The 14,620-nt window shown below is 44.7% G+C and overlaps 1 protein-coding gene across 2 annotated transcripts in view; it reads left to right on the top strand.

Annotated features, from left to right (window-relative positions):
• TRIP11 (thyroid hormone receptor interactor 11) overlaps positions 1-14,620 on the top strand; it is a 79,074-nt gene that overhangs the window by 1,260 nt on the left and 63,194 nt on the right. Inside the window, exons 2-4 of one of the 2 annotated variants that reach the window (XM_008271914.5) lie at positions 4,158-4,216; positions 4,752-4,862; positions 10,232-10,498. In XM_008271914.5, coding sequence (XP_008270136.1) covers positions 4,158-4,216; positions 4,752-4,862; positions 10,232-10,498 — 437 coding nt within the window. Of the gene's footprint in view, positions 1-4,154; positions 4,217-4,751; positions 4,863-10,231; positions 10,499-14,620 lie in introns of both variants that reach the window. The other variant, XM_002719595.6, reaches the window with a different exon arrangement.

Here is a 14,620-nt window from a genome sequence, read left to right as displayed (position 1 = left end):
TCCCGCGGTGTCTCTTGTAGAGCCGAGACGGTGGAGCCGCTGAACTCTGCCTTGCTGCTCGGGGCGCCTGCGGGTGGGAAGTGCGGCCGGGCCAGGCTTGGGCCTGGAGTGGACTTCCGTGTGTGCCCAGCAAAGTGTCACGGGCCCTGGAGGCAGGCGGAGAGGGCTGAGTGCCTCTGGCTAGGCATGGCCAGGAAGCAGCTTGCTAGCATCCCTCAGCCAGGGTGTGTGTGTTTGAGGTGGAATTCATTCCGTTCCCTGCCCTGTGTGCTGTGTTCTCCGATCAGCGGTCTCACCGTCCACCCAGTTCCCCGAGTTAGGAATCTCTCCGTCTCCTCCTGCCCGGTGGTCACCAGGTCTTCTGTATCCCAGGTCAGAACTGGCCTTCCCCGTCCACCCTTCCTCTTGGGGTCAGATCCCGAAATCTCTCCCGGGACTGTTTCTCTCATGTTCCATTATCTGTTGTATTGCCAATGACTCTTTCAAAAAAGAAATTGGCATACAAGTAATACTTGCAGATTCCAAAACTCTTAGTTTTTCATGGCCACGGACTTGCCTTGTCTGGGGTCAACTACTGTGTCTAGTCCGGTCCACCACTGGTCACAGGTGCACACATGCTGGGCCCGGAGCTGCCGCCACTCGGAGCCCGGTCAGGTACCTGTGGGATTCCAGGCCTCTGCCCCGAAGGCTCTTCCTTCTCTGTGTCCTTCCTCACCCTCCACTACCTGGAAAACAGTTTCCCTGTGCAACCTGCCCGGCCGTTCTGACTCCCGGCAGGCTGACCGCTGGTGCTCTGTGTTCTGACAACTTTGTGCATCTCTCCCTGAGGCACTTGCCATGTTAATTTCTAATTGATCTTTCCTGGAGGCCCAGGGTGGGCGTGCTTTTTGGTCCTTACATTATCAGTGTGTGGCAACTTTGTGGTGGATAGTAGATACTCAATAAAAATGATGTGAGTGAGTGATTCAAATTCTGTCCTGGCTTGATGCTTTTATTTTTGTTTTATGTTACGCTAGGACTTCCTTAATACCTCACTTATTGTTTTTGTGTATTACTTAAAAGTGGGATCTGAGTGCAGTTCATTTAGTCATTCAACAAGCATTTGTTGTTTACCCTGTACCAGCAGTGGACAAGACAACAGTTCCAAAATAACACTGCTGGTGCACCTTGAAGGCTGGTGTTGGCGTAGTGGGGCAAGCCTCCGCCTGCAATGCTGGCATCCCTTATGGGCGCCAGTTCAAAACCAACCACGTTTTCAGTATTAAAAAGTTGTTCTACCATTCTGTTGATTTAGCCAAGATTGGAACTTTGGGCTTTTAAATGACGAAGATGGGTTGGAATTCCATTTCTGGTACTGGTGCTGTGGCTCAGCGGGGTAAGCCGCCTTCTGTGGTACCAGCATCCTTTGTGGGTGCCAGTTTGTTTCCCCACTACTCCACTCCAGCTCCCTGCTAATGTGCCTGGGAAAGCAGCAGAGGATACCTTGGGCCCTGCACCCACATAGGAGACCCCGATGAAGCTCTTGGCTCCTGACTTGGGTCTGGCCTGGCCTGGTCTTGGTTATTGTGGCCATTTGGGGAGTGAACCAGCGGATGGTCGATCAGTCTGTCTCTGTCTCTCCCTATCTCTGTAATTCTGACTTTCAAATAAATCTTTCTTTAAAAAAAATCCCATTTCTGTGCATTATAAATTGTGCTGTCTTTGGCAAATGTTTAAATACTTAAGCTCTAAAAAGCAGTTTCTGTGTCTGGTAAACAGGGGTCATCCCATCTATCGAACACACACGTACACACACGCACACACACTTAACCATTCATCCACTGATGAATATCGTGAGGTTGTGAGAGAATTAAATGGGAGAGTAAGTGTGAAACGCCTACAGCTGTGCCTGACAGATAGTGCTTGTCAGCGGATGGTAGCGCTTCTGTTTTCCCGCACTGAGGAAGTCAGCATTTTGTCGTCTGCGTGGCACTGCGCCTGTGCTTACGAAGGCTGGGGTTTGTGGAGGAGGGGAGGGACCAGGGTAGATGGGGATCTGCATAAACCTTTTAAGTTGCTCTTTGAAAGAATTGCTGCTTTGAACAGTTCCCTTCCAAGCAGACTGGATTCCACTTTGTCCTCTTCAGAGTAGCAATAAGACCTTTCGCTGTTTAAAGAGAGATGTAAGAACCACAGAAGCAGCCCTACCTGGTAATTTTCAAAACAAGAAATGTGAGTCGCTGTAATTTGTTACATGTAGTGTGTATTTTTTTCTTCCTTTTTTTTTTTTATTTGACAGAGTTAGATGGTGGGAGGTAGAGACAGAAAGGTCTTCCTTCCATTGGTTCACCCCCAAAATGGCCACCACGGCTGGAGCTGCGCCGATCCAAAGCCAGGAGTCAGGTGCTTTCTCCCGGTCTCCAATGCAGGTGTAGGGGCCCAAGCACTTGGGCCATCCTCCACTGCCCTCCCGGGCCACAGCAGAGAGCTATACTGGAAGAGGAGCAGTCGGGACTAGAATCCGGCGCCCATATGGGATGCCGGCGCCGCAGGCAGAGGATTAACCTAGTGTGCCACAGCGCTGGCCCCTGTATTTTCTTTTGATTTAAACTGTAGTTCAGAAATTGTGACTGGGAGAGAAAGCTCTTCAGTCTGCTGGTTCACGCCCCAAATGGCTGCATCAGCAGGGGCTGGGCCCGGCCAAAGCCACGAGCCAAGAACTCCATCCAGGTCTCCCACGTGGGTGTAGGGGCCCTGGGACTTGGGCCATCTTCCGCTGCTTTCCCAGGTGCATTAGCAGGAAACTAGGTTGAAAGTGGAGCAGCTGGGACTAGAACTGGTGCCCATATGGGATGCTGGCACTGCAGGCAATGGTTTAACCTGCTGCACCACAACACTGCCCCAGAAGTTATTTTTAAAATATTTAAATGCTGTAAGTAATTAAAGAAATACTAGTGCCTAGAAAAACATATAACTCTACGGATGATGGTTTTCTGACAGCATCAATGGTTTAATTTTAATACCGCTAGGCTCTGACCCTACTTTTAAAGGGAAATGAAAATAACTTTAAATGAAAATGTACAACAATATACAGAACAAAATGAGTGCATTGTTTTTAAGTATTTTGGTGCATTTTCTTTTTTTTTTCAGATGTATTTATTTTTATTTGAAAGTCGGGGTTACACAGAGAGAGGAGAGGCAAAGAGAGAGAGAGAGAAAGTCTTCCATCCGCTGGTTCACTTCTCAATTGGCCGCAACGGCTGGAGCTGCGCCGATCTGAAGGCAGGAGCCAGGACATCTTCCTGGTCTCCCAATGGGTGCAGGCGCCCAAGGTCTTGGGCCATCTTCTACTGCTTTCCCAGGCCATAGCAGAGAGCTGGATCGGAAGTGGAGCAGCCAGGACTAGAACCGGCGCCCATATGGGATGCCGGAGCTTCAGGCCAGGGCATTAACCCACTGTGCCACAGCGCTGGCCCCTTTTTTATTCTTTGTTTATAGGCTGTTAATTATTTGGTAGTGTTGGAAACAGTTGAATAAGTTAAGTCTTATCTAAGATTACAGCATAAGCTAGCAGGGAAGGAGTTTGATTTTGCAAAACTTCATTTCTCACACAATATATTTTTTTTTAAATACTTGTTTGTTTGAGAGGTGGGTGATAGAGACTGAAGAGATCTTCCAACAGTTGGTTCATGCTTCTGATGGCTTCAACCACTGGTGCTGGGCCAGGCTGAAGCCAGGAGCCAGGAACTCCATCCGGGGCTCACATGGGTGGCAGGGGTGCAAGTACTTGGGCCATCCTCTGCTGTTTTCCCAGACACATTGGCAGGAAGCTGGATTGAAGCAGCGTGGCCAGGATTCACACTGTCACTCTGATAAAGGATGCTCCCATGGCGAGCAGTGGCTTAATCTGCTGCACACAATTCTGGCCACAACCAACAACGAGGATTTAAGAACCCTTCCGAGGGGTAAAGGTAGATGTTGTAAGGTACAGGCAATGGGCAAAATGAACATTCCTAGCAACGGAAGTTGTGATAAATCCAGTGATGTGTCTTCTGAATTGCTCTCATGTAAGCCTGCAGTCTGTCTAAATTCAATGAAATGTTTTCTTAAAATGCCTGTTTATTCCTTCATATGGCGTTGATCAAGATATTCAGTGTATATTGTTTCTTTTATAGCAGATTTATCAAATTCTAGAAGAAATGAAATTGAAGCCATTCATGCAGTCTTAAAATCAGAGGTAAGGAAAATTAAAGACGACTGTGAAGCTGTTCCAGTCCTGTCTTTAAAATGCATTGTTTATGACTTTTTATTTTTTCCTGAGCTTTTTATCATCTTCCCTTAATGAGGAATATATTTACATGATACTGCAGTTTGCTATTTCTTAATACACCTATCTCTGTTTCTGTGTCCTGCAGAGTTGGAATACTGCCAAAGTTAGAAATAATACCGGCAGCAAGTTACATTTATCAAGAGGTTACTGTATTCCAACGGTATTCTAAGTTGTAGTAATGCATTTATTTTTGTGCAGTTTGAAGAATGCAATTCTGTTTAATCTGTAGCTTTTTAATTCCCTAACTTAATATTTGGGTACAAAGAAGTTAAGAATATAGGAACGGCAAATTAATTTTTAAAGGCCAGAATTCTTAGACCTTTTATATCAGACATCTCTTCGTGAGAATCAGTATGTTTCTTAGAATGCCATGCACATAACTACCATTAACAGTTTTCACTTGTAGTCCTTTTGTTGAAAACACTGTTTTCTTTGCTTCTAGAATGAAAGGCTCAGAAAGCTGTGTGTGGATCTGGAGGAGAGGCATGAAGCAGCGGAGCTTCAGCTAAAGCAGCAGTCTGCGAGCTACAGAAGCCAGCTGCAGCAGAAGGAGGTAGAGGTCTCTCCCGTCATTGTCGTGCGTTTAGCAAAGTTATTTTAAGGGTTAAAGCCTTATTTAGATCCATAACGACATTGAAAGGGTGTTGAATTTAATAAGATGCAGCTCAATTTGATATCACTAATTTTAAAAGAATCATGTAAGCTAATTAAATTTATAATATATAAAATAACCTTTATGGAATTTAATTTCTGTTTTCTAAAAGAAAATAAGTTTTGATACAAAATATCTTCAAGTATCCATGGCATGTAATTTGTGACTTTATGAAACCAATTTATTATTTCAATTGTTTTTTAAATTATTTTCTTAAATGCTTATTTAATTTACTTGAAAGGCAGAGTGACAGAGATCCTCTATCCACTGGTTCACTTTCCAAGTGCTTGCAACATCAAGGCTGGGCAAGACTGAAGCCAGGAATCTGAAACCCAGTCCAAGTTTCTCATGTGGGTAGTAGGGGCCTGGACACTTCAGTGGTCATCCACTGCCTCCCACATGTGTTAGCAGGAATCCTTACCCAAAGCAGAGTAGCTGATGCTTGATCCAGCACATGGTGTCCCCTGCGTCTCAACCCACTGTACCACAATGCCCACCCCAGGTTATTAAGTTGTTTTTAAATCAAAGTGTTGCCAGTGACATTTTCTTTTTTAAAAATGCTTTTGAATATAATTTTTACCATTTGTTGGTGTTGGCATGTACTTGATTTTTCATGGAAAATCAATATTAATGGTGGGTGTTGAGCCTAGCAATGAAAGTGCTCCCTGTATCCCGTATCAGAGTGCTTGGGTTGGCATCCTGGCCCTGGTTCCTATTCCACCTTCTTGCTAATGCCTTCTTGCATGCCCTGGAAGGCAGCAGGTGTTGGTCAGGTAATTGGGTTCCTGCTGTCTACACAGGAGATCCAGACTGAATTCCTGGCTCCTTGCTAGGACTTGGCCTTGCTCCAGCTTTTATAGGCGTTTAGGGAGTGAACCAGCAGATGAGCTCGCTCACTCACTCATGCTCTGCCTTTCAGATAAATAAAATTTGTGGGAAATGGAATTAAAATGAGTTTATTTAAAAAAATGCTAAGTATAATTGCACTGCTTTATAAATGCATTTGTTTTAGCTTGATTGAAATAGTTGTTTTAGAATTGGCTTATCTTTTCTGTGTGGAGCTGGTAATAAATATTATGTAATTTAACCAGTGTTTTCCTGAATCCTTTAAAATAAAGACTATGTCCCTATGTGTCATGCTGTTACTAAATTATCTTTAGCTTTTTGTTCATAAGTGGAGTCCAGTACATACTTAAATTGAATTGAGCCATTTCCTATTTTATTATCTAGATCATATCGGTTTTCTTTGCTTGGTTGATTAAATGTTCATTTCTACCATAACTTTATTTGAGTTTTTAAAATTTTTGATGCATAGATTTCTAGTTTATTTAGTCCTGACATGCAAAGATGAAAAATAAAATTTATCAAGGCAAGTGTTCCCCCTAGCGTTTAGTCCATTCTAGAGTATCTGGTTTGATACCCAGCTCTGGCTCCTGACTCCAGTTTCCTGCAAATACAAGCCCAGTGGAGGACAGTAGTGATGGCTCAAGTGACTGGGTTCTTGCCACCCACATGAGAGACCTGGATTGAGTTCCTAGCTCCTGGCTTTGGGTGGGTTCATCTATTGAGAGTATTTGGGGAGTGAACCTGTAGCTGGGAGTTTTCTCTCTGTCTCTCTTTGTATCTATGCCTCTTACATAAATAAACTTATACACACACTCATATTAAAGATAAATTTTTGTGTAAACATTTAAAGTGGAGCTCAAATTTCTAATTTATTGGGAATTGATTTCATAAAATAAAATAAAAATGAATTACTACAAAAATAAAATTAATACAAAAACAAAAACAAAGTTACAAGTTCAAATTAAAGTTACAGGCCCACTGACTTTTTTTTTTTTTTTTTTTTTTTTTTTTTTAAGATACACACAGATGGCCAGCATCACGGCTCACTAGGCTAATCCTCCACCTTGCGGCGGCCGGCACACCGGGTCTAGTCCCGGTCCGGGCGCCGGATTCTGTCCCGGTTGCCCCTCTTCCAGGCCAGCTCTCTGCTGTGGCCTGGGAGTGCAGTGGAGGATGGCCCAAGTGCTTGGGCCCTGCACCCCATGGGAGACCAGGATAAGTACCTGGCTCCTGCCATTGGATCAGCGCGGTGTGCCGGCCGCAGCATGCCAGCCGCAGCGACCATTGGAGGGTGAACCAACGGCAAAGGAAGACCTTTGTTCTGTCTCTCTCTCTCACTGTCCACTCCGCCTGTCAAAAAATTTAAAAAAAAAAAAAAAAGATACACACTGATAACAAACTTATTGCCAAGTCCTTCTCCCATGTCGGTACTTGCTGTGGACTGGTAGCAAACATACATAAGCCCATGGTCAACACTTTGAATAGTGCTAACTTCCATTATGACAGAGCAGTAAATAGCTCCTACCCAGGGGATGTATTTACAGCTGAAGTGTTAGTAATAATTTTAAAAATACACACAATTTACTGGGAAGGAGTCCTGTTGGTATTTTTAAAAGCTCCATAGGCGATTCTGATGCCTATCTCACAGTTAACATGTGGACAATTCTGGCATTTTATTTTCTACTTAACTTGATATTAGCACATTAGGGGCTGGCATTGTGGATTAGTTGGTTAAGCCTCCACCTGCGGCACTGCATCCCATATGGGTGCCGGTTTCATGTCCCGACAGCTCCTCTTCCAATCCAGCTCTCTGCTATGGTCTGGGAAAGCAGTGGAGGATGGCCCAGGTCCTTGGGCCCCTGCACTGACATGGGAGACCCAGAAGAAGCTCTTGGCTCTTGGCTTCAGATTGGCCCAGCCTTAGCCTTTGGGGAGTGAATCAACAGATGGAAGGCCTCTCTCTCTCTCTCTGTAATTCTGCCTCTCAAATAAATTAATTTAAAAAAGAAAGAAAGAAATCACCTGTAAGCAGCCATCAGTATTCAAACCAAGCCTTAGGTACAAGCCTTAGATATGTTTCTTTTTTTTTTTTTTTAAAGTAGCACATTGAACTTTTGAGTTTGGAATGTTTCTTTTAGAAATATGTAATATTTTTTATGAGAGCTTGCACCTGTGTAAATTCACAACATGGTGCAAATATTGTATGGCAACTTTGTATCCTTGCTACATCTGCAGGATGTGGGTTTCAGACTTTTTTACTAGTGTGAAACACAATATTTGACAGTGTAGATCTGCCGTTTTTTGAATCTGCTGCCCTCATTGTCGTGTTCGTGTTCTCCTGAGATGCAGTTTATCGCCTGTTAGCTGAGGAAGAGTGAACGGGAATCCCTGTTTGCTAGGACGTAGAGCATCCCTGTGCTTGGTTTCTGTCGGCCCAGTTTCCTGGCTTCACACACGTGTTAATCCTGCTGCTTGCTGGCAGTCTGTCTCCTGGTCTCAGTTTCCTCAGTTGTGGCAGAATGTCTTCTGGGCTGCTTGGAGTGCAGAAAACTTATTTCAGTTTTCTCTCTCTCTCTCTCTCTCTTTTTTTTTTTTTTTTTTTTTTGACAGGCAGAGTGGATAGTAAGAGAGAGAGACAGAGAGAAAGGTCTTCCTTTTTGCCGTTGGTTCACCCTCCAATGGCCGCCGCGGCCGGCGAGCTGCGGCCAGTGCACCGCGCTGATCTGAAGCCAGGAGCCAGGTACTTATCCTGGTCTCCCGTGGGGTGCAGGGCCCAAGCACTTGGGCCATCCTCCACTGCACTCCCAGGCCATAGCAGAGAGCTGGCCTGGAAGAGGGGCAACCGGGACAGAATCCGGTGCCCCAACCAAACCCGGTGTGCCGGCGCTGCAAGGCGGAGGATTAGCCTAGTGAGCCACGGCGCCGGCCTATTTCAGTTTTCTCTAGATTACTTATTTTTATGTTTTGAGTGTCTTTCACTCAGTGGTTGTGACAGTCGGACAAGTCTCATGTTCATAATTTCTTTGGGGCTATGACTTGGGGTTGCTAGCCTTCAAAGTTCTGCTCAGGGTTTTAGAATTTTTTTTTTTTTTTTTCTTTTTTTTTTTTTTTTTTTTTTTGACAGGCAGAGTGGACAGTGAGAGAGAGAGACAGAGAGAAAGGTCTTCCTTTTGCCGCTGGTTCACCCTCCAATGGCCGCCGCTGCAGCCGGCGCACCGCGCTGATCCTGGCAGGAGCCAGGAGCCAGGTGCTTTTCCTGGTCTCCCATGGGGTGCAGGGCCCAAGCACCTGGGCCATCCTCCACTGCACTCCCTGGCCATAGCAGAGAGCTGGCCTGGAAGAGGGGCAACCGGGACAGAATCCGGCGCCCCAACCGGGACTAGAACCCGGTGTGCCGGCGCCGCAAGGTGGAGGATTAGCCTATTGAGCCACGGCGCCGGCTCTTTAGAATTTTGTATGCTGCTGTTTCCTTAGTCAGTTTCCATTGGCCCCTCTCTGCCAAGGCTAAAGCCAGGGTCTCTCTCAACGCTTAATTTCCTTCTGAGATTCCTGGGCTGGTAATCATGGGCCCACTGTGTTTTCTTACCTAGAAAGACTGGACTTAGGATCGAGGCATTCTTCCAGCTGTGCTGTGCAGGCCCAAGCGGTCACCTCTTGTGGCTGGCACTGAATTCCAGCCGTGATCAGATCCAAGACGTCATGCAGGAGGTATTCTGTGGAAACTTCCAGTGCACAGAATGACATAGCTTTGATTTTTTTTTCCTCATCCTTTAAGATTTGATAGCAAACAGAACGCTAAGAAGTTGCACGTTCTACCTCAGTATGTAGAAGCCGGCAAACTCATATTTACTTGTATTAGTAAACTTATGAGTACAATTCTGATCTTCATGTTATTGGAAGCATTATCTAGGTATTGGTAATCAGTTTTGTTTGAATTTACTTTTTAAAAGCCATTTAAATTTTTTAAAAATTTCATTTGAAAGGCAGAAAGAAAGAGACAGACAGAGATCGTCCATCTTCTGGTTCACTCTAAATACCTACAACATCCAGGACTGGGCCAGCCTGAAGCTGGGAACTCCATCTGGATCTCCCATGTAGGTGGCAGGTACCCAAGTACATGGGCCACATCTGGGACCTCCCAGCATGTCCATTAACAAGAAGCTGGCTGGGAAGCAGAGCTGGAACCCTGGTATGGAACACGGGCATGCCAAGCAGTGATTTAACCACTGCATCCAACGCCTGTCCCAAGTATTTGTTTTTTAAAAAAGTATTGTGGTTAGGATGTTACAAATTCAGTTAATAGAGTATCATCATTGGATAATCTCAAGTTATTATACCTTTTAATGTTATTAATATGGTGAAAAGATCAGTGTGGTCATCTTAAAGTAAATGCCTGCTCTAACTCATGCATTCTGAATGTGCAGGTGGAAATCAGCCACCTGAAAGCGAGACAGCTGGCACTGCAGGATCAGCTGCTGAAGCTGCAGTCCGTGCACTCGGGGGCCGGCAGCGCACCAGCCGCCAGCGCAGCGTCCGCCTTCAGTTACGGGGCCAGTCACCACGCTGCAGCTTTCCGTGATGACGACATGGATTTTGGTGACGTAATTTCCTCACAACAAGAAATAAACAGACTGTCCAATGAAGTCTCAAGACTTGAATCCGAAGTTGGCCATTGGAGGCATATTGCACAGGTAGGTCAAAATTGTCATGAGCTTTTGAAAACTATGCTGTACAGGAAGCTATGGGCAGAGCTTTGAAATCTGAGAGAACTCTGGAGTAGGAAATAGAAAACTTGTGTTCTAATTCTAATTTTTGTGAAAATTTTATTTAAGTTATACAAGTCTCATGTATGTCATATATCTCATTCTACCCATGATTTTGTAAGTGGTTTTGGTCAGATCATCTTTCTTGGCCTGTTCCCTTTTCTGTACAGTATTTGGAGAGAATTTTTTTTTTAACTTCAAGCAAAAGATATTTTTTTTGACAGGCAGAGTTAGAGAGACAGAGAGAAAGGTCTTCCTTTTTCCATTGGTTCACCCCCCAAATGGCTGCCACGGCCGGGCGCACTGCGCCGATCCGAAGCCCAGAACCAGGTACTTCCTCCTGGTCTCCCATGGGGTGCAGGGCCCAAGCACTTAGGCCATCCTCCACTGCACTCCCGGGCCACAGCAGAGAGCTAGACTGGAAGAGGAGCAACCGGGACAGAATCCGGTGCCCCAACCGGGACTAGAACCTGGGGTGCTGGCGCCACAGGCAGGGGATTAGCCAAGTGAGCTGCGGTGCTGGCCAAAAGATCTGTTTTTAAAAATGAAGAGTTACAGAACCAGGACTCAAAAGAGATAAAAACTGAGTTGCTGTAGTTGAACCAACACCTTTCTGGAGTCCCTGAGGACTCTCGGGTGGACACCCCAGGTTCTTAAGGCACTGTGTTTGAAACCACTGCTGGATGTTGCTGAGGCTTTTATTAGCTCTGGTAATATATATAAAAAAATTTGATAATTGCTGTTTAAAATGTATTAAACTATTTTTTTGTTGTTTCTCATGCATTAGAATTTAAATCCTTGTGGAGTGGGCCTTTGGTGCAGCAGATGAGATGTCACTGGGACTCCCCGTTCCACATTTGACTGCCTGGGTTTGAATCTGGCTCTGTTGTCTGTTCCAGCTTTTGCTAACGTTCACCCTGGGAGGCAGCAAGTAATGGCCCAAGTATTTGGGTCTCTGCTACCCACTTGGGAAGGCCAAATTGAGTTCTAGGATCCTGGTTCCGGCCTGGCCCAGCTGTAGTTGTTACAGGCATTTGGAGTATGAAAACAGTGGATGGGTGATCGCTCGCTCTCTCTGTTTCTCTGTCTCTCCCTCACTGTGTCTGTCTTTCAGATAAACAAAAAAGTTATTTATTTGTTTATATATATATTTGGAAGAGTTGCAGTGAGAGGGAGAGACAGAGAGTGAGAGAGATCTTCTGTCCATCAGCCCAATCCCTAGATGGCCATGGCTGGGCCAGGACAAAGCCAGGAGCTTCTTCCGGGTCTCCCATGTAGGTGGCAGGGGCCCACGCACGTGGGCTGTGATCTGCTGCTTTCTCCAGGCCATCAGCAGGAGCTGGATTGGAAGTAGAGTAACCAGGACATGAACTGGTGCCCATATGGGATGCCGGTGTCGCTGTCAGTAGCTTTACTTGCTGTCACACAATGCTAGCCCCAAAATTTTTTAAAAAGGAATTAAATCTTTGTGATTTAAGGCTATAAATTTTTATGTCTGTAGTAGATTTTATGTGGTCTGGAGAGAGTCAGTAGACATGAGACTTAGAATGAGCAAGAATATTGTTCATCTGAATTTAATCTAATCAGTGTAGGAATAAAACAAAGTATATATGTTGAGCTTATTCTATCATTTTGTGAATGTAATCTAGTTACGAAAAGGAGAAATCATCCCAATTAAAATGAAATGCTTACTCTCAGGTTGCTAGACATTTCCAATACCCAAATTAAACTTCATCTTCTCTCCTAAACCAGTAGGTTTGTTGTGTTGTTGCTTAAGATGCATTTATTTATTTGAAAGAGTTACGGAGAGAGAGAGCGTGCTCTTCCATTCATTGGCTCACTCTCCAAATGACCTAAATCTGGGGATGGCCAAGGACAAAGTCAGGAGCGCAGAACTCCATCCGGGTGTCCTACATAGTGTTGAGCTCAGGTACTTGGGCCGTCTTCTGTTACCTTCTCAGGCACATTAGCAGGGAGCTGGATTGGAAGCAGAGCAGCCAGGACTCAAACCAGCTGCTGGGATGGCTGCATTGCAAGCAGCTGCTTAACTCACTGCACCCCACCACCAGCCCCAGCAATAGTTCTTAAATTTTGTATATGTAGGAATGCCTAGGGAGCTTGGTGATATTGTAGATTCCCTGTCCTGCTCTCAGAGATTTTGATTTAGTAACCAATTTAAGGGCCATGGAAACCACCTTCAAACAAATACCCTAGGTGATTCTGACCATCTGAAGCACACTTTTTTTTTTCTTAAAAGATTTATTCATTCATTCACTTGAAAGGCAGAGAAATATCTTCCATCTGCTGGTTCACTCTCCTAATGCCCACTGTAGCCAGGGCTGGGCAAGGCCAAAGCCAGAAGTCTGGAACATCCGGGTCTCCCACATGGGTGGTGGAGACTCAGGTACTCAGTCATCATCGCCACATTCCCAGGGACAGGCAAGTGGATCAGAAGCAGTGGAGGGGCCAGTGCTGTGGCGCAGTGGGTTAAAGCTGCGGCCTGTGGCACCATCATCCCATATACCACTGGTTCGAGACCCGGCTGCTCCGCTTCCAGTTCGGCTCTCTGCTGATGCCCCTGGGAGGGCAGTGGAGGATGGCCCAAGTGCTTGGGTCCCAGCACCCTCATGGGAGACCCAGAGGAAGCTCCTGACTCCTGGCTTCAGCCTGGCTGAAACCCAACCATTGTAGCTGTTTGGGGAGTGAACCAGTGGTTGGAGGATCTGTGTGTGTGTGTGTGTGTGTGTGTGTGTGTATGTATGTCTCTTTCTGTCTCTCCTCTGTCTGTGTGACTCTGACTTTCAAATAAATAAATAGATCTTTTTAAAAAATTAGCAATAAAAAAAAAAAAAAGAGGCAGTGGAACCCGGACTGAAACTGGCACTCCAGGAGGGGGTGTGGGCATCCTAAGCAGTAGCTTCACCCGCAGTGTCACAGCACCTTTCCCTGAATGCCGCATTCTAAGAAATGTTTCTTAAGGCAGATTTTATAGGGAAGCTATGCATATCACAAATGCCTAGTACATAACAGAACTATACTGGAAAATATAGTTGAGAAAGACATAATAATTGGGACCTTTCAGGGGGTTTAATTTCCTAGCACGGTATGATAAAAGTTAATTTTTGTATCATGTTTTGCCAAATGCTTCTTTATATGCTATCCTTAGTAAACTAGGTGACATACTTGTTACCTCTGTTTGGAGACAAGGAAACTAGAAGCTCCTCAAAGTGACCCATCCATTGCTGCAGTTATGGCTCTAATGCTTGTCTTTTTTACTCCAAATTCTGTGGTCTTTCTGTCAGCCATGGAGCAGCTTTGGTTCATTAACATGCTTGAATTGTCGGTGTTCACAGAGACAAGGGAGTGGTGATAGGAGACCTGGGTGAGGGAAGAAGGTTGTCCACACAGACACAGTTACAGCTGAGACTTGAGCTGTGGTGTTCTGATGCCCAGCAGGGTGACTAGATAATAACCATGCAGTCTGTTTTTCAGAATATTCTTACCACAAAGAAGTGTTAACTGGTTAAGAGGATAGATAGTGCCGTGAGTTAAACAGTGCAGTGTGCGCAGGTGTTGAAACATCACATTGTATCCCATAATGTGCCGTTATTGGGTATCAGTTAAAAAATTTAAAAATTAATATAAATGAAAAATACAGTTTGAATGAGAATAATCCAACAGTTCTTTTACTTTTTGTCAGACAAAGGTTATTATGTGTTGGGATAGAGATCTTCAGGGTAAATTAATTTTTTAAAGATTTTTACTGGATCATTAACATTCATATCAAGTAACTTTACACTTTAGGAATTTCCTTATAGAAAACTGCTTATTTACCCTCATGTGCATTTTGTTAAAGTAAGTAAAATAGTGTATTTTTTTTTTGGTCTTTAGATATTTTATAAAACTGTTGTCTCCCCATTCTTGAATATGGTATCTTTTTGTGTGTGTGTATTACTCTCTACTGGACAAGGCTTTTTTTAAAGGATATTTGGCACTGTTTATTGGAGAAATACCCATTTTTTAAAGAGTAGCTTTTAATAAACTTAGTTT

The sequence above is a fragment of the Oryctolagus cuniculus genome, chromosome 20 (genome assembly GCF_051225735.1).
Source record: "Oryctolagus cuniculus isolate XC-2025 breed Fujian yellow rabbit chromosome 20, ASM5122573v1, whole genome shotgun sequence".
NCBI classification, from domain to species: Eukaryota; Metazoa; Chordata; class Mammalia; order Lagomorpha; family Leporidae; genus Oryctolagus; species Oryctolagus cuniculus.
Note: the sequence above shows the minus strand (reverse complement) of the source record. Positions and strands in the feature narration are given on the sequence as shown.